Source organism: Chiloscyllium plagiosum, unplaced genomic scaffold, assembly GCF_037043375.1.
Source record: "Chiloscyllium plagiosum isolate Xiang-an unplaced genomic scaffold, Cpla_swu_hap1 HiC_scaffold_7, whole genome shotgun sequence".
Classification (NCBI taxonomy): Eukaryota; Metazoa; Chordata; class Chondrichthyes; order Orectolobiformes; family Hemiscylliidae; genus Chiloscyllium; species Chiloscyllium plagiosum.
The window spans coordinates 30,320,916-30,339,372 of record NW_028270145.1 but is presented as its reverse complement, the minus strand read 5'-3'; the positions used below and the strand labels follow the sequence as shown (position 1 = coordinate 30,339,372).

Sequence of the window (18,457 nt, the reverse complement as noted above, 5' to 3'; positions counted from 1 at the left end):
TAATATTATCTCAGGAATGTATGAGAGTAATGCAGCATTGTTGTTCAGTGGTTGTTCATTGATTCCTAAAGGACCAGTCCTTGAGGGTCTAAATTAATTTGACTTAACAGCAAGTGTCTGGTTCAAGATTATATTGGACCAGGAGCATGACAGACTTTGAAAAATGCAAATATTTGTATCTCAACCATTTAATCCAACCTGATTAATTCAATCCCAACAAGGGGCTCTGACATGAGTGGTTCAGCTTGTGCTGTTTTCTGTTTGACGGTTACTGAAGCATTCATTGACATAGGTGCTTTGTGTATTGTGGCATTCACAGGGAGAAACTCTCTAAGTCCACATAGGAACACTAGTATAACAGCAAGGAAGTGATGCATTAATGCAGGATAATTAGGCCTCTGTCTGAGTACTGTATGAGGCTACGAACACCTCCAGTATTGCAAGTGTGTTGGAGCCATAACAAAGGATATGGATTTTAAAAAGTAAAGCCCTAAAGCAGTTCTGATTGTTAAGAAAGTCTGGGAAAATATTAGTTCATCTTTCAAAGAGAGCGTTTAGGGAGAATCTAATAAAAACTTGTCAAAAGTTTGACAAGTCTTGAGAAGGTAAATCGTGAAATTTGATAATTCTGTAACCGTGTGGGCTAGAAGGATAAAAGGAGAAATTATTAGATCATGGGATGCTTTCTCAAAAGTGGCAGTTGAGTAAACAGATCAAATTTTTCGAAGGGAAACGTGTAAGGTGCTGCAAAGATTGGACGCAGAAATAGTTTGAGTTGATAACTGAAGAGCAAGTTGAAACCAGTAAAGACATCATATCTATGTTGTCATTTTTGAGAGACAAATGCTTTGATTCATAGGAACTTCCCTTTGCATCTGTGCAACAAAGGATGTGTAAAAAGGGCTCATTTGAGTTTTTAGCATTTTAATAATACCAGTATCACTCAGGTGTTGAAGATCTGCAGTCTGCTGATTAATATCTGAAGAGTCCAAATTCAGTTTGCAAAGGCATGTGATGCTGTACACATGAGAATTGGGTGTGACGCACTCCTCAAACCATGATGTCAAGGCGATGTGGAATGAAAATCAGATTTTGCCATAGCAGTGGAAGAGGTGAGGCTGGCTAGAGGTTGCAGCTCAATCAATTCAGAACTGGCAAGACAAATTTCAACCGTTGAGGCAGTTTTTGTTGATAGAAAGTTGTTGCTGGGGAAGTTGAGAGAAAGCACTGATCAGTTGGAAGGAGGAGAGGTAAGGGGCAAAATGGGTGGTCGAGGACAGTGGGAATGTTGGAGAGAGAGGGAAGGCAGAAAAGGGTGAGGAGGAGGAGGAGCAAGGATTGATGTGCATCATTTAAAACAGCTACAATATTGTCTGCTTCTATACATCACACTTTGGGAAATATGTCAAGGTCTTCTGGAGAATGTGGAAAAAAATCACAATGATGTTAGGGATGAGTACTTCAATCATGGAAGTGATGAGACTCTCTTTAGAGCAGAGAACACCCGAGATGTTCAAAATCATGAATTTTAATCAGAGTGAATGAAAAGAAACTCTCTCCAGTGACAGAAGGGTAGTTAACCAGGGGTCAGGTTAACAAAATAACCAAAGACAAGCTTAATTGATTTTTTTTCAAACAAAGTTCTGACCTGAAATACATTTTCTGAAGAGGTGGTAGAGACTGATTTTAGTCAGATTTAGAGACAGACTAAGGAAAGGAAACTGGGTGGATAAATAAAGGGGAAAATTTACAGGGCTACGCGAGTTCACGGGTAAGTGGTGTTAATTGGATAAAGCCTTTAAAAGGGTAAACACAAGCACACTTGGTATTGGATGATTCCAGCAAAGAATCAGCATGGAGTGCAGAGAATAATACAATCATAAAAGCAAGAGTGAAAATGGAGAGTGCATCAGAAGAGAGCGAATCGAACTGCAGGGGGGGGTCTTGTGCTTGCTCAGATGGCTCTTGAAGATCTGCTAGCATGTTTTGAGGGAGAGCTGGGGCCTCTCCCAGCATCCTGACTAATTCAAGATCAAAACCACTGCAATTGTGAATTAGTACCTTGCTTTTCGGGTCTTGCTGTGTGTGAACGGGCTGTATTTTGAAGTAAGACCTTGCTGTCTATGAACCGGTTGCAGAGTTTACCTGCTGCAACCATCACTGCACTGTGAAATAATTCATTGCTTATATATGTGCTTTTGAGACTTCAAGTATAGTGGGTAGTTTTCTTGATGTTGGGGTTGGGAGAGAAATTCTTTATGGTACCTTGTGGCCTTTGAGTCTAAACAGCTCTTAACACTTAATAGCTATCAATAATTGTTTGCTTTCGAGGGGTTTATATATGTTCATTGATACAAAGACATTTTTCTTCTTGAGTGATCCCCATTCCCATGTTCAAGTTTACCCCTACCATCCATGAAGCAACACAGAGGTAGGCATTGGCACCTGCCACTGCCATGTAACTGACTGCCTGTGGAGTTGCAAAGGACTCTGGTAGTAATTGCAACTCCCTGTTGGAAATGGCTTCCAGTGCCCATCCCCAATGATACTGATGTAGCATGCTGAAATAGGAAAGATCTGCCATGCTAAAGTGCACGGATATCTGTGTGACCTGGCATCAGGGCTAGTTAGATCTTGGTAGTTCTCGGGCTAACTAATTTCACTGTTGTTCTTTTCAGCACGAAGCAGCCAGATCACAGAATAGTGGAACCAGCACTGTGTACAGGAACCATCAAGGGCCAACATTGCCCCAACATGTCTCTTCCATACACCAGGCACTGTTTTCAACGTATCCTTAATTCTGACGCTTTTCAAATATCTAGACACAAAGTTTACTGAACAAATCAGTATCAACAGTATTTCTTGGCAGAACCACTTGTAATGATTGCTGACTGATTTCCAACATCTTTTTTGTCTTTGATTTGAACGTGTAATGCCATTGAGAATTGTTGATAAACTGATAAAATAACATTTCTGCAAAGGATTATGAAGGGGGTAGTCATGAAATATTTACAGAATTGAGCAATGTCAACATGGTTTTGTGAAAGGGAACCTGTATTTGACAGATGACTTTGAGTTCTTCGAGAATGTGTCAATCAGATTGGATAAAGGGGAACCAGTAAGTACAGTACATTTGGATTTCCAAAAGGCATTGGACAAGGTGACAGATGAGGTCTTTGCCACACAAGGCAAGAGTTCTTGATGGTTGGGTGGTGCTGTTGTAGTCTGGCATACTGACCTCGACATTGTAGAGGTGGAGCGCCAGCTCTCAGACGACTTCCTTCTTCCCCGGTCCATGACCCCACCGTGGCACATCAGGCCATCATATCAACAACAGTCACTAAGCTCATTTCATCTCACGAACCCTCCTGCACTGCCTCCGAGCTGATAGTAGTACAGCTCGCTTCTACCTCCTTCCAACGATCCACAAACAGGCAGGCCCATGGTTTTTGGCTGCTCCTGCCCCACAGAACTCCCCTCTTCCTACCTTAACTCAGTTTTTTCTCCCGTGGTCCAATCCCTGCCCACATTCACCCGTGATTCCTCTGAAGCTTCATGCCAGTTTCGAATTTCCAGTTTGCAGGCTCTAGCCACCGCCTCTTTACCATGGACGTGCAATCACTTTACACGTCCACCTCCTCGAGGGCTCTCCACACCTTCCTGGAGCAAAGGCTGAACCATCCCTCCCCACCCACCACCACCACCCTCCGCTTGGCCGAGCTCATCCTCACCCTCAATAACTTCTTTTAACTCCTCTCGTTTCCTTCAGGTCAGAGGGGTGACCATGGGTACTCGCATTGGCCCCAGTTATGCCTGTTTCTTCTTGTGGTACATGGTACATTCGTTGCTCCAATCTTATTCTGGCCCCCAAACACAACTGTTTCGGCGATGATATCATCTGTGCTGCTTCCCCCCCCTTCCGGAATTGGAAAAGTTAATTGATTTCACTTCTAGTTTCCAGCCCGCCCTCACTTTCAGCTGGTCTATCTCTGACTCCTCCCTTCCCTTTCTTGACATCTGTTTCCATTTCTGGGAATCGACTGGCCAATAATATGAACTGTAAATGCACTGACTTTCGCAGTTACCTGGACTATACATCCTCGCACCCTGTTTCCTGTAAAGACTCCATTCCGTTCTCCCAGTTCCTCCGTCTCTTTCGCATATGTCCCGATGAGGCCATCTTCATAAAGAGACCTTCCTAAATGTCCACCTTCTTTCTCAACTGATGATTCCTTAACACAGTTGTTGGCAGGACCCTCAGCCAGTTCTGACCCATCTCCTGCAATTCCGTCCTCAACCCTTCTCTTCCCTCCTGCCACAACGATAGGGTTCCCCTTGTCCTTACCTACCATCCCACCAGCATCCACATCCAGTAGATCAGCAGCTGCCATTTCCGCTACCTCCAGCGACATGCCACCACCAGACACATTCCCCTCCCCAACTTCAGCCAGGAGTGTTCTCTCCGGGATACCCTGGTACATCCTTCACGCCCACCTTTCCCCTTACACAGACCTGTGGCACCTTATCCTGCAACCACCAAAGGTGCCCATTTACCTCCTCCCTACTCAGTATCCAAGGGCCTAAAGGTAGGTTCCAGGTAGAGCAGCACTCCTCACAAACTAGTCTACTGCATTTGCTGCTCACGGTGTGGTCCCCTGTACATTGAGGAAACAAAGAGTCCACTGGGCGACTGCTTCACAGAACATTTACACTCTGCCTGCAAACAAGAACTTCAACTTCCAGTTGCTTGCTATTTCAATACACCAGGAGAAAGTGAGGACTATGGGTGCTGGAATCGACATTTTGAGCACTCCTTATGAAGGGCTTATGCCCGAAATGTCAGTTCTCCAGCTCCTCAGAAGCTGCCTGACCTGCTGTGCTTTCCCAGCACTACACACTCAAACTTCAACACACCACCCTGTTCCCTGACCAACATCTCTGTCTCAGGCTTGCTGCAGTGCTCCAGCAAAGTTCAGTGCAAGCTGGAAGAACAACACCTCATTTTCAGCTTGGGGACCCTGCAGCTTTCCAATCTCTGTTTAGAGTTCGATAATTTTAGGGTCTGAACTCCCCCACGTCATAGCCCCCGACTACACACATCAGGCCTTGTTATCGCATGGTTTGTCATTACGACTACCTTTTGTTAGCCACTAACGTCTCCATTAACATCTGTTCACTCTCCCAGCCAGATTGTTACTGACTCCTTTGTCTGTCCAACTGTTCTTCTTTCTCTTTGGGCTCTATGCCCACCTGTCATTTACTCCTTATCCCCTGTTTCCCCCCCCCATATCTTCTGCATCTCAACTGGCATTTTCCGAGCTACCATCAGTTCTGAGGAAAGGTCAGCGGACCTAAAACGTTAACTCTGATTTATTTTCACAGATACTACCAGACCTTTTGAGCTTTTCCAGCAACTTCTGTTTTTGTTTCTATTTAAAACAATGGCAGCTCTTTTGGTTTTTAATTGGAGAATTGGGTAACTAATAGGAAACTGGGTTAGCATAAATGGGTAATTTAAAACTTGGCAGTGTAACCAATAGATTGCCATGGAGAGGAGTGCTGGAACCTCAGTTATTTGCATGATATATTGAGGGCTTGGAGGAAGGCACCAAAAGTTTTTTTGCCAAGTTTGCTTATGATGCAAAAATAGTTACAGAAGCAAGCCACAAGGGGGAGATGAAGAGATGGCAAAGGGATGCGGATCGGTTTAGTGAATGGACCAAAATTTGGCCAGTGTCGGGAAAATGTAAGGTTCATTTTTTGAGCAGGAAGAATATGAAAGCAGAACGTTATTTAAATGGAGGAAGCCTGCAGAATGCTACATCACAAGGTGATCGGGGTGCCTTTGCACATGGATCACAACAAGCTAGTTTATGAGTATAGCAAGTAATTAGCAATGTGAATGGAGAGTAATCCTTGCAAGGGAGTGAAGTATGAATGTAGGGCAGTCTTGCTACAATTGTACAGGCATTGCTGAGATTGCATCTGGATTATTGTATGCCATTTTGGGGCATGTGCAGGTAGTTTTCATTTTACATTGCTTCACTTACTGTTATTTTGTTTTAATGTCTTTTGTTTCTTTGGGCCAGTTTTTTGTTGTTTGTATGTATCACCATTTTATTTTGGCTTCAGTTGTGTGCTTTTGGCATGTGCTGAATTCTGAAATCAGTGCCCAGTGTTCCACTCTCTGTATCCAAGATACTCTCGCCCTTTTGTTTTCGCCATAGTGCACAAGCTGTCCTGCCTCCTGCTTGGCCAAGCTTCTTGGCCTCTCATTTTGCTAAATTTCCAGGGAATGTAAGCTCATCTACTCCATCTCTTCTAATAGAACAATGCTGTCATTGCAAAATTGGTTCTGTCTTCACAGCAAGTATTTCCCTCCTTGGATAAGCAGAGCACACCCAGCTAGTTATTAGAATCTTAAGGTTAATCATTCTCATCTTGTGGTTTTTAGGGTTAATATAATTGAAATTAGACTGATTAATTTTTAAATTTGAATCCCTTTGTCACAAAGTTATTGTTGCTTTTGCTTTCTGAGATGTTTACTACACCTGCAAATTAATTTTGCAGTTTGAGGGCAAGGATGTCCAGGTCATTTTTTTTCCTGAACAGTTAGTGTTCAGATCTATCATGATGTAAGTTTGTGATGTAGCCATTGCTCTGCACCTTGTATTGCAGTGGAATAGGTTCATAATATTCTTTCTGGATCATCTTCCCTGCTCTTTACTTGGAGTTATGCTTTCCTAACCAGAGAACACCTTGATCATGTGTAGCCACCTCTGCAGTGTGTTTTGGAGTCGCCACATGGAAAATCCAGAAAGTAATTGTTCAAAGGCTGTCAACCCCAAGGTGATCACTTCACAGTGTTGCCATTTAATTAAATGACACCATTTAGGACTGATTTCTGTTTAGATGACCTTTCTGAAAGCTTGTTTATCGTGTGAATCTGATATTGAGTAGTCTTTGCATGAAAAGAGTTGCTTTGCCATATTGAAGCAAAGTTCACTGTATTTCAGCCTGAGGCTGATTTGTTTCCTTGACCTTGAGTGATTCAGATATCCTGTTGAGTCGCTCCCAACAGCTATTCTCGAGCTGCACAGCCAAGTTCGCAGATGGGCAGCAGTGCTCCGTACCAGTGTTTGATATCACGCACCAGACGCCACTTTGTGAAGAACATGCAAAGAAAATGGTAAATAACTGGAAAACTGCATGATATGTGTGTGTGTTATAAAAAAGAAAAATGGTGGTGGACTTCTGGTCATTAGCATTGGTGCAAGACAGCTAAAAAACCTCTAGTACTTACACCTGCTGGCAATAATTTTGTTATTTAAATTCAGTCACAGACACTGCTGTCACTGGGTCAGCATTTATTGCCCATTCCTAGTTACTCTTGACAAACTGGTAGTGAGCTGTGTTCTTTGAGCTACTGGAGTCCATCTGGTATATATACACCCCTAGTTCCATTAGAGAGGGAAAACCAGGATTTTGTCCCAGTGACAGTGTAGAAATCGCAAAATATTTCCAAGTTCGGGTGGTGATTGTCTTAGAAAGCGGGTCCACATCCAGGCTTGTGCTTGAGATCGGCACTTATGAGTTACCACAGGAAGCTTCACATTTGAGACAGCAGGAGAGTGCATCAGGGAGGGGAAAGTGAGGACTGTAGAATTCCTGATGACCTTACACTGGAAACGTCGACTGTCCTACTCCTCGGATGCTTTTCCAACACTGGCTGTGCTTTTTCAGCACCATACTTTTCAAGGAAAGTGCATCAGTAGAGAAGACAAAGGGGAGATTTTTAAAGCGATAAAAGGCTCCAATACTGTAAGTAGATAAAAGCTGTATCAGGCAACAGTGACTATTATTTAATAGTAATAAGTACAGATTCAGTGTGTCAAATATAGCTATCCAAAAGCTACAATTTTTAAAGCTGCCATGGCTGAATTTTTATACGTATTAAATTATTAAAGTTGTGAAACTTGAAAGGGTTCACAAAATATTTACAAGGATATTGTCAGGGTTGGAGGTTTTGAGCTATGGGGACAGGCTGAATTGGCTGGGGCTATTTTCCCTGCAGCTTCGGAGGCTGAAGGGTAACCAAAAATCACTAATCTTATTGAGGTTTATAAAATCATGAGCGACCTGAGTAGGGTAAATAGACTAGGTCTTTTCCCTGGGATGGGTGTAGTCCAAAATTAGAGGGCATAGGGTTAAAGTGAGGGGGAAAGATTTAAAAGGGACCTAAGGGACAACTTTTTCACACAGAGGGTGATGCATGTATAGAATGAGCTGCCAGAGGAAGTGATGGAGGAGGCTGGTACAATTACAGTATTTAAAAGGCGTCTGGATGGGTAAGTGAATGGGCAAAATGCTGGCAAATAGGACTAGATTAATTTAGAATATCTGGTTGGCGTGGATGAAATGGACCCTAGGGTCTGTTTCCATGTTGGGCATCTCTAACTGTATGACTCTAAATGAATAATATAATTTAGCTGCTTGCTTGACTAGGTGCTGCAATGGCATGTGCCCATTGGTGGCTTTACTTATCATTCTTCATTGTGGTCAGCGTGGCCCTTGATCCCACCAGATCCAACCTGGCTGGAATTGTCTGCGCCAAAAACTGGCAAGATCTGAAATCTGGCAAGGACTCCATCCTGAAGTTAGCAGCTCGGACACTGTACCTATATTTAATTTGCTCTGAAACACTTAGTAATTCTGAGGTCTTGGAAAAATGCTGTAAAGAGAAGTTTCCTCTTAAAGTCATTCATAGCAACTTTGCAGAAACTCTGAGATGCTTGATAGGAGAAAGTTGCCCACAAAACGTTTGGACTTCGAGCTGTTTTGTCACAGAAAGTTGGAGGCAAATATTCTTGAATATTTTAAGGAAGGAGCAGGAAGAGACAATGAGGCCGGGACTCCGAGCAACGGGCAGGGTGCTGGGAATAGTTTTGAATTGCTCTATAAACAAAACGATGCAGACATTTACCTGAAAACATCTGTAGCTGTTCTGGGGTAATATTAAGTGCAGAAAGTTACCAATGTTGTTCGGCAATGAGTTGTCACAAACTGGATGCAGGATCCAGTAGCAGATCTCTCTTTAGTATCACTGTGCCATGAGACCTGATGCTTTATTTTAAGGATGTGATGTTAGCCTGTGCAAACCTATTTTGTCAAGAGCTTTTATAGATCTTAGTGAAGCCAGACTTCTCATTAGTCTAGGCTGAATTCACATCTTAGTCACGTAGGTGTATTAAAAGCTTTATCTCATTATCATGTGGTTTGCGTACTTTGGATTTGGATGGTCGTGAATAATTTCTGCTTGTAGTGCTACGTGTTGCCAGTTGGTGGCACCATTGAGACCTTAGCTGTCACTAATGTTTTCATAGTACATTAGATTGATTAGAATTCCTCCAGTGTGGAAACAAGCCCTTCAGCCCAACAAGCCCTCTGAAGAGCAACCCACAGATCCATTCCCCTACATTTATCCCTGATTAATGCACCTAACACTACGGGCAATTTAGCATGGCCAATTCACTTAACCTGCGCATCTTTGGACTGTGGGAGGAAACCCGAGCACCCAGAGGAAACCCACGCAGACACGTGGAGAATGTGCAAACTCCACACACAGTCACCTGAGGCTGGAATTGAACTCGGGATCCTGGTGCTGTGTGGCAGCAGTGCTAATCTCTGAGCCACCGTGCCGCCCTGTCTGGTTCTGTATTGTTTTAAGAGAGACCCTTCAAATTGAACATTATGATCCCATCAATATCAAAATGACCTTTTTACTATTTTGTTTTGGCTTGACACAGGAGCATTTAACAAGAGCTTATATCGGCACAATTATAAAGGATTTTGGTGTAAAGTGCCAACTTTGATCAATGCGAAGCCAAGCTCGTGTAAGATGATTGGAGACCCACTTTCTGTATTTGAACAGTAGTGAGTTCTGTTGCCCAAGATTCTTCCCAAATTCCAACCTGCACATGCAGCCCCCACCCAAACAAAATCTGGAACGTTAAGTTTGATGACGCAGACCCACACAGTTTGCAAATGTGTTTTTTTCCCTCATTGGGTTACAAAAAGGTACTACTAACTCATCTTCATCACAGACACTTGTGTACAAAGCAGAAAAACCTGACATGATGCCCGTCCATTCTGCGAGCATTGCTCATTTTATAGTCCAGTGACTGTGGGCTGAACCAAATGCACCTCCACCCGGGCAGTTCCCTATCATTGTCATGACCTTTTATGGAAGCATGTGCTCTATCAGAGTTTATTGTTATAACAGTTTCTGCCTTGGTCTTGAGCTCTCCTGTTCCTCCTTAAACCTCTTCCTCCACCCCTCCAGGTATGACTTATTCGTGTGGGTCACGACCATTTCAGTGTTTTGTCAGTGCTTTTTGTGCCATTCTTGTGCCATTCTTGTGTCCGACCTTGCTTCACAGCTTTGTTTTGTCTCAGGATAATTTCTTGCGAGGGGACAACAATCGGAAAGTCCAGCAACAGCGGAAACCCAGGAAGAAAACTAAGCCTCCAGCACTTACCAAAAAACACAAGAAGAAGCGACGGAGAGGCCCACGGCGGCCTCAGAAACCCATTCCTCCAGCAGTGCCCCAAGGCAATCTTTCTATGCCTGCTAGTCTGGGAGTGTCAGTCTCAGCCTCCCATGTACGGTAAGTACAAATATTAAAGTAAGCTGCCTCCTCATAGTGTGTCTGGGAGAGAGAGAAAGAGATGGTGGTTCATAGCTTTTTCCTCAGGTTCCTTTTGGGAGCAGTAACATTAAAAGACAAGTGAAGAGGGCACTCGGTATATACAAGATCCAAGCTCTTAACTCGGTGTTACTGAGGGGTTTTTTTCTGTCTCATTGATGCTGCGTAACTACAGAGCTGGAAAACAAAATCTTGAGATCTTGAATTTTGGAAGCTACCAGCTGCTAAAGTTCGAACAATCTGCTTCGAAAACTGATCCGATTTTGACAGCTGTGACCAATCGGACCATAAGAGTTGAGACATATCTCTTTCTAAAAATTGTAAACCAAACAGAGATGACACTTAAACAACTGCAGTGACTACACTTTACCTCATCTCTCAATGTTTGTGGTTTCTTTTTTAAAAAAATTCCAAGATCTCGATTTACATCTTCACCAAAAATCTAATCAGTACTTAGTTTAGTGTGCCCTATCTGTGCATCAAATATCATTGGAATCTGTCCATCAGGTTTTGAGGTGTTTACAAATAAACAGATTTGAAAGTAGGGATGAAAGGATTATCTCAGCATATTGAGGTAGATAATTCTGAAGGTGAAAGAAAGAAACTCTACCAGAGATTAAGACCTGGTTGACGTCGACAAAGTTGCCCTAGTTTGAGTTATAGGAGGAATTCTATTGTATCTCACCACCTGCACTTTCTTCAGAAAACTAATACGAAATTGTTTCCCTGTCATGTTATTAATTTTCGGCCTGCTCTGACTGACAATGCAAGGACTTGGAGAGATGATTTGATGGGTGTTAGTTTACCTCCTATCTTACCCATGTGCTCATACTTAGCAAGCTCATTAGTTGTGAAGATACCACTTACAAGCAATCTATAGATTCCTATTAGGACTGAACCTCAAAGCTACTTGAGCTGCCCAGCATAAGAGCTAGCTCAGAAACTGGACCTGAGCCTAGCTTGCATTTATATTTTGCTACATCTTCAGAATGGCTGTCCATCTCCTGGCGCATTAGGGATGGTGAATATTTTTGGCTATTAATGATAATTTGGTGGGTGCTGCTCTCACCTCTGAGTCAGCAGGTTGAGAGTATATGCCCCATGCCAGAGACTTTAACACCTAATTCAATAAGATATCGAGGCAGTGCAGCACTGTCGGATGCCATCTGTCTCATCTGATTCAATTTTCAAGCTCTCTTTTAGGAAGATAAAAGGAGTTCTCACTCGTGTGTCTTGGTCAGTATTTATCTATCAAACAACACTGGAATTGTTTATCTGATTGTTATCACCTTGCTGTTGTGGGAGTTTACTGCATGTGAACAGTCCAACATAACACATGCCTTCCTTTCAGTTGGTCAGATGGAGCATATACACTCAATGTGCTGACTCGGCTGAGAGCGGCACCCACCAAATTATCACTAATAGCCAAAAATATTCAGCGTCCCTGATGCTCCAGGAGGTGGACAGCCATTCTGAAGATGTAGCGGAACATAAATTCAAGCTAGGCTCAGGTCCATTTTCTGAGCCAGCTGACATGCTGGGCACCTCAAGTGGCTTTTGAGGTTCAGACCTAATAGGAATCTACTGGCTGTTTATAAGGGATATCTTCACAACCAAGCTTACTAATTATGATCACATGGGTAAGGTATGAGAAATTGGTCAGATGCATTGTGGTTGAAGGCCTTTTTTCACGTGGACCATTAGGAAGAATAATAGTTTAGAATTACCCAATGGCTGCAAAAGGTTCTTTGAAGGCATAGAGTTGAGGTTTTTTCAATGGCTTGTTGAAAGACAGGTATTCAATTATATATCGATGTTCTAATGATGCTCCCATGAAGTTCTTTTCAAGTGCTTTTGAGGAGTGTACTCTGACTCATGTTGACTCTGAGCCACTTGGGATAGTGGTTAAGGTCAAAGAGCTAGGTGTCCTTGGGCATCTTGAAATAGGAGCAAGAGGCAGAAAGATAAAAGGAGAATTCCAGAGCTTTGGCCCTAGCTGACTTAAAGTGTGGCTGCTGATGGTGGGCTGGAGTGACTGACGGTGTGGCATTCAAGTCACTTTCCCCCCCCTACCCTTATCACCCAGTGATTCTCCTCCTGTATCTCTCCACTGTCACCCCCAGCTGGTTGGGACTGCTCTCGTCTCATTCTTCTGTTGGTTATCAGAGCCAGAGATTCACTATCAATAGGGACTTGTTTCACTGGAGCATAGGAGATTGAGGAGTGACCTTGTAGCGGTTTATAAAATCATGAGGTGCCCAGAAAAGGAGAATAGCAAAGGTCTTTTCCCTGCGGTGGGAGAGTTCAAAACTAAAGAGCATATTTTTAAGGTGAAAGGAGAAAAATTTAAAAGGAACCTGAGAGAATGTTTTTCATACAGAGGGTGGTGTGTAGATGGACTGAACTGCCAGAGGAAGTGGCACAGGTACAGCTACAGCGTTTAAGAGACATTTGGAGAGATAAATGAATAGAAAAGATTTAGAAGAATATGGTAAAAAGGGCTTTTGCCCGAAACGTCGATTTCGCTGCTCCTTGGATGCTGCCTGAACTGCAATGCTCTTCCAGTGCCACTAATCCAGAATTAGAAGAATATGGGTCAAGTGCAGGGATATGTGCGTGTATGAGAGATTGCTGAAATAATTACCCATGGCTGTTACCTCTCTCTGACTCTTCCATTGCAATCCTGGCTGGTCTCCCACATGGTGCCCTTGATAAACTTGAGGCCATCCAAAGCTTTGCTCCTTGTGTACTAATTTGCAGTAAGCAAGTGCCATCCACCTGTCAAACCTGTGCTTGCTGGCATGCATTGATTCTTGTTCAAGCTGTCTAGTTTTTAAAATTCTTCTCAATATTTTCAAATCCTTCCATGGTCAGAACCCTCATCACTGTAATCTTCTCCAACCCTACAATCCTTGCTGATATCTGCACTTAGCGAATTCTTCATTCCCAACTTTAATTGCTCCAACATTGGTGGCTGTGCCTTCAACTGTCTCTCTCCACGCTTTAGCATTGGATTTTCCTTCCTCTCCCCCTCTTTCCTCCTTGAAACGTACCTCTGACTAATATCTCCTCAGTGGTTTGGTGCTCATATTTTAGGATATTTTGTTACATTCAAGGGCCTGCATAAGCATAGGTGGTTGTTTTTCTTGATTCACTGAAGCCTACAGCATGACTTCCTAGACACACTCAAGGGTGTGAAGCAGTTAGTTCTAAACTGAGATTTTCAAATCTAATTTTTTTTTCTCTTAACTCCTTGTGAGTTAGAGCATCTGTCGCACAAAGTTTGCTCGTGCCAGCAGAAGGCGCTACATTTAAACTGACCCCTAACCCCTTCCGTTTCCAAATGCAGGAACTCCTCGACTCCAGAACTCAGTGCTGATGAAATTCCTGACGACATCACCAATGAGATCACCGATATGCCAAATGACCTGGAACTGAATCAGGAAGAGTTGGCAGAGGTTCTTCAACGATTGCCTGATGATCTGCAGGACTTCGACCTCTTTGAAGGTGACCTTCTCACCAGAGTTCTCTCTTTATAAAATTATTTCCCAGGTTGATGCTTTTCTAAACCAATCACTTTGCGACCACTCTGACCCCACTTCCCAAATTGGGACCCTCTTACACTGCTCTGATTTTTTTTTTTCATTTGGTTTTTCCCACCACATCTCTATTGCTTTTCAACTATGAACTTCTCTGAAATATGAGATGTATGGCACATGGTTTAAAATGACCATTTATACAGCATAAACAAGCTCTAAATGTAGGCCTGGGCCTCATCTCCGTAGTAAATAGACTTAGAATAGTTAAATACTTTCAGAATTAATATTTTACTGTGGGCAGATCTAGGGACTAAGAGCAGGGGCGTGAGACTAAGTGGGTGACTCTTTGTAATAGGCTGAACAGTCATGTCCTCTGCTGTACAGTTTTCTTTTCATTCTCATGAGGGTTACCTTGTTCCCATTTCAGCTGAACTTGTTTTGATCCTGAGTGGTTGCAGATGAGGTGGTTCCATGTTTATGTCAGTGTAAAAGGGAGGTCCCTTTAAAGCTTACAAAAAAAGTGATGGTAAACCCATTCCTTGGCTCTCTGTGACAGTATGAATGAGTGATGCAGTTATGGTTTTAGGACAAGCTCCACAGCCTAAGCAACAGGAGCAGAAAGTTGGCCATTCGGTCCATCGAGCCTGCTCAGCCCTCTGAGATCACATCTAATCTGATAAGCTTCCACTCCACTTCCCTGCCTTTTTGTCCACCTTTCGATTCCCTTGCTGTTTAAAAATCTGTCTTTTCTCAGCCTTGAATAAACTTAATAACCCAGCCTCAACAGCCCTCTGCAGTAAAGATTTCCTGATTCGCAACTCAATAAGAGAAGAAATTCCTTCTCATTTCTGCCTTCAGTGGGTGATCCCTCACTCCAACATGTAGGAGGATAGAGGTTTCAGGAAGTTCCAGAGGGCTGTGTTGGAAATGTGTTGCTGGAAAAGCGCAGCAGGTCAGGCAACATCCAGGGAACAGGAGAATCGACGTTTCGGGTATAAGCCCTTCTTCAGGCTTATGCCCGAAACGTCGATTCTCCTGTTCCCTGGATGCTGCCTGACCTGCTGCGCTTTTCCAGCAACACATTTCCAGCTCTGATCTCCAGCATCTGCAGACCTCACTTTCTCCCCAGAGGGCTGTGCGCAAGTACAGGTGGGGGTAAGCCTTTGAGAAAGGAAAAGCAAAGCTATAAAAGGATTTGAATAAGTAGAATTCATCGTTGTTCCAGTCAGAGCACTCATGCATTAGTGACCATGGGATGAGTGAGCAGGATGATTTATTTGATAGCAATAGAGGAACAGCAATTTGTATGTCTCAAGTTTACATGTATTGTAGTTATAACACTGGGGTAATGTGATGGGTGCACATTGGTCACTGTTCAACCCTAAGGTGCTATGAAAGGTGAAGGTCTGTCACTGTCACACTAGGTTGTGACATGATCGTGAGTACGGACTGACTCTGTGTAACATTTAGGTGGGATGTGAGAGGTATGCAGGACTACGTGGTTAATTTAGGAGAGGGAACAGGGAATCATTTCAGTGAATTACAAGGGAGAATCTATCAGCCAGTAACCTCTGACATCATGTCAAACTTGCAAAGGAAATCTCTTCCCATTGTTCTGTGCTATTTGTGCAGTGAAGTGACGCCTTTTTTTGCTTTTGCTGCCGTCCTTTAGGTAAGAATGGTGAACTGCTGCCAACTACAGAGGAAGCAGAGGAGCTGGAGCGGGCGCTGGAGGCGGTGACCTCGTATGCTGCCTCGTTGGAATGCCTGAGCTCCATTGGTGAACTGGCGCACACAGACGGAGACGGTGACCAGGAGCTTACGGGCAGAGGGATGGGCGTGTTTGCTGCCGCAGCCGCAGCAGGAATGCCAGCCCTCAGCAGAGCGGTCAACAATGAACTGGGAGACCTCCTCAACGGCCGCATCTCCACGGAGAACTTCTCCAGCCTGGAGCTGGATGAGAACCTCCTCCATCACCCGTCTGCACTGTCCAGTCCGGCTGGCTCCCTAGGGAGTCAGGCCCAGGGCACCTACCCTTCCCCTTCCGATGTGGGCCTCTCATCTGCCACTTTGGTCAACCAGAGTGGGGGGCTGACCGAGCGAGGCCACCAGTCACACTTCTCCAGCCTCCGGGGTGATGCCAGCCATAGTTCGCCCAGGGGCCACCTGCTGGGCAAAGCCGACGAGCTGATCTCACCCCGGCCTCACTACGGCAGCGAGCACTCTCGCTCGTCTCCATACAGCAGTGAGCACGTGCCATCACCCTACAGTGACAATGCCACCCCTCCACCCCGGCCCCTGCCCTACCCTGGGGATAGCCTCAACATCCCTGCCACCACCACAGTCGCCCCTGCCCCGTACCCCCCAGATGTGACGCTGCTTCCTGCCCATGTCCTGCCAGCCCAGCTAGTCAGCCCCCGGCCCCAGTGGGGTACCATCAGCCTGAGTGACCCCGCCACCTTCAGCGGCCTGATTTCCTCTGGGGCTGAGGGCCATTTGCTCTCCACCTCCCTCTCCACTCCTCTATCCACGCCTCATTCACCCTCCACACATACGGCCTTCTCCAGCGCCACACCGGGTAGCGCCGTCCTGCTGCCGGGCCTGACGCAGGCCGGCTTCAGCGATGGCAGTGGCGTCGTCACCACAGTGGGACCTTCCTCGCCCCCTGATTTGCCAGCCTCCAGCCCCGCCAAGCAGCAGCTCCCTCAGTTCAGCGCCGCCTTTGGCCCGCAGCTCACCTCCCACAGTGGCATCCCCAAGGACGTTCAGCCGACCCACAGCTCAATAGCGCCCCCGACGGGCTTCTCAGTAACTGCGGCTGCTGCCGCAATCACGAACAATGTCACAGTTCCGTTTAGCGCTCCGCAGTGAGTCTCCTCGGGATTGCTTTACGACGAGGCGCCTGTTCTTCAGCTTGTGAGCAACAGCCACACCTTTCTTCTGCAGTGTCTTGAGAGTTTTAGGGCTATCGTCCAGTTTCTTTTCTCTACCTGCCTAACGGGTACAATCCGTTCAGGAAGCTGGCTGAGAGATGAAAGTTAACATGTGGCTGGGCAGAGATGTCAGTGTTACCTCTACCCTTACTAATTTTTGTTCCTTACTGTTATTAGGTCATTTCACTCATTGACTTGAAACCTCCTTGATCCCCAGCCTACTCATTCACCTCGCATCTTCAAACATTACAATCTGTCTTTTATAACAATTGTCCTGAAATTTCTTTCAACCAACAGATCCAGGTCACACAGTAAACCCAGCAACTTGGATTTAGCGGGCTTTTTCCAGTCTGTATTCCTCACTCCCTGCTCCCCCCGCATGCATACATACACACGCATTTTCCCCCCTCACCCCCCCAACATTTACAAATACCTCTCCTTCGCTGGCATCTCTGTCACGGTCAACTTTTCCAACTGAATTGAAGATGAAACCTTGGGGGGGAAATATTGCGAGTGGACTCTGCCAACCCTTTACAGACAATGTCGTTGCTCATCCAGGTACTTTGCCAAGCAGCCGAGAAGAGTTCAGGTGACTTCCTTTCAATGATGCCAGGGCCTTGTGTGCTTTTTTGAAAAGGGGAATTGGTGACACTCTTCCCCCTTCCTTTTCAGGGCTAAAAGAGCGTAATACATTCAGTTTGAGTATATTTTTTATGTAAATACATTAGTACATTTTATGACAACATTACTTATCTATAAAACCATTAATGGCGCACTGTTAAATATCAGACTCAAAGGTAGATGTTTGGCTCATTGAGGCTTTTCATATTTAAAAAAAAAACACATGTATACACGTGCGTGTGCGCGCACACACACACACACACACACACACACACACATATATATATATATAGATTCTGGATTAGATCCCACGATCTCTGCACATACATCCCCCAAAGTTGCTGAGAGATTCTTGAGCGAGGTGGCAGAACTAATTACAAAATTTGCTAAAATACAATCCTGAAATTTATTCTAAAGTCTTCTATGTGTGAACTACTAACATGGGAATCACTTCAGCCTGAGAGGCCAGTTCAGGGCACTTTTTTAAAGATGGAACAATTACACAGGCTTCTAGGTTCAAAGTGATGCTTGGACGTTATCCTGTCCACTATCCAAGCATCACAACTTTATTTTTCTTACCCTTTCTCTGCCTTCTCTTCCCAAACTCACCCTCCCCTTCAATCCCTGGGCTGCTATTCTAGCCCACAGCACCAGCAGA

General features: G+C 44.5%; 1 protein-coding gene across 2 annotated transcripts in view; it reads left to right on the top strand.

Annotated features, from left to right (window-relative positions):
- Positions 1 to 18,103, top strand: part of LOC122551428 (INO80 complex subunit D-like) — an 81,242-nt gene extending 63,139 nt beyond the window's left edge. For both annotated transcript variants that reach the window (XM_043693321.2, XM_043693320.2), the window contains exons 6-10: positions 2,679 to 2,788; positions 7,056 to 7,189; positions 10,456 to 10,667; positions 14,056 to 14,213; positions 15,918 to 18,103. In XM_043693321.2, coding sequence (XP_043549256.1) covers positions 2,679 to 2,788; positions 7,056 to 7,189; positions 10,456 to 10,667; positions 14,056 to 14,213; positions 15,918 to 17,116 — 1,813 coding nt within the window. In that variant the 3' untranslated portion in view covers positions 17,117 to 18,103. The remainder of the gene's footprint in view (positions 1 to 2,678; positions 2,789 to 7,055; positions 7,190 to 10,455; positions 10,668 to 14,055; positions 14,214 to 15,917) is intronic.
- Positions 18,104 to 18,457: the final 354 nt, after the last annotated feature.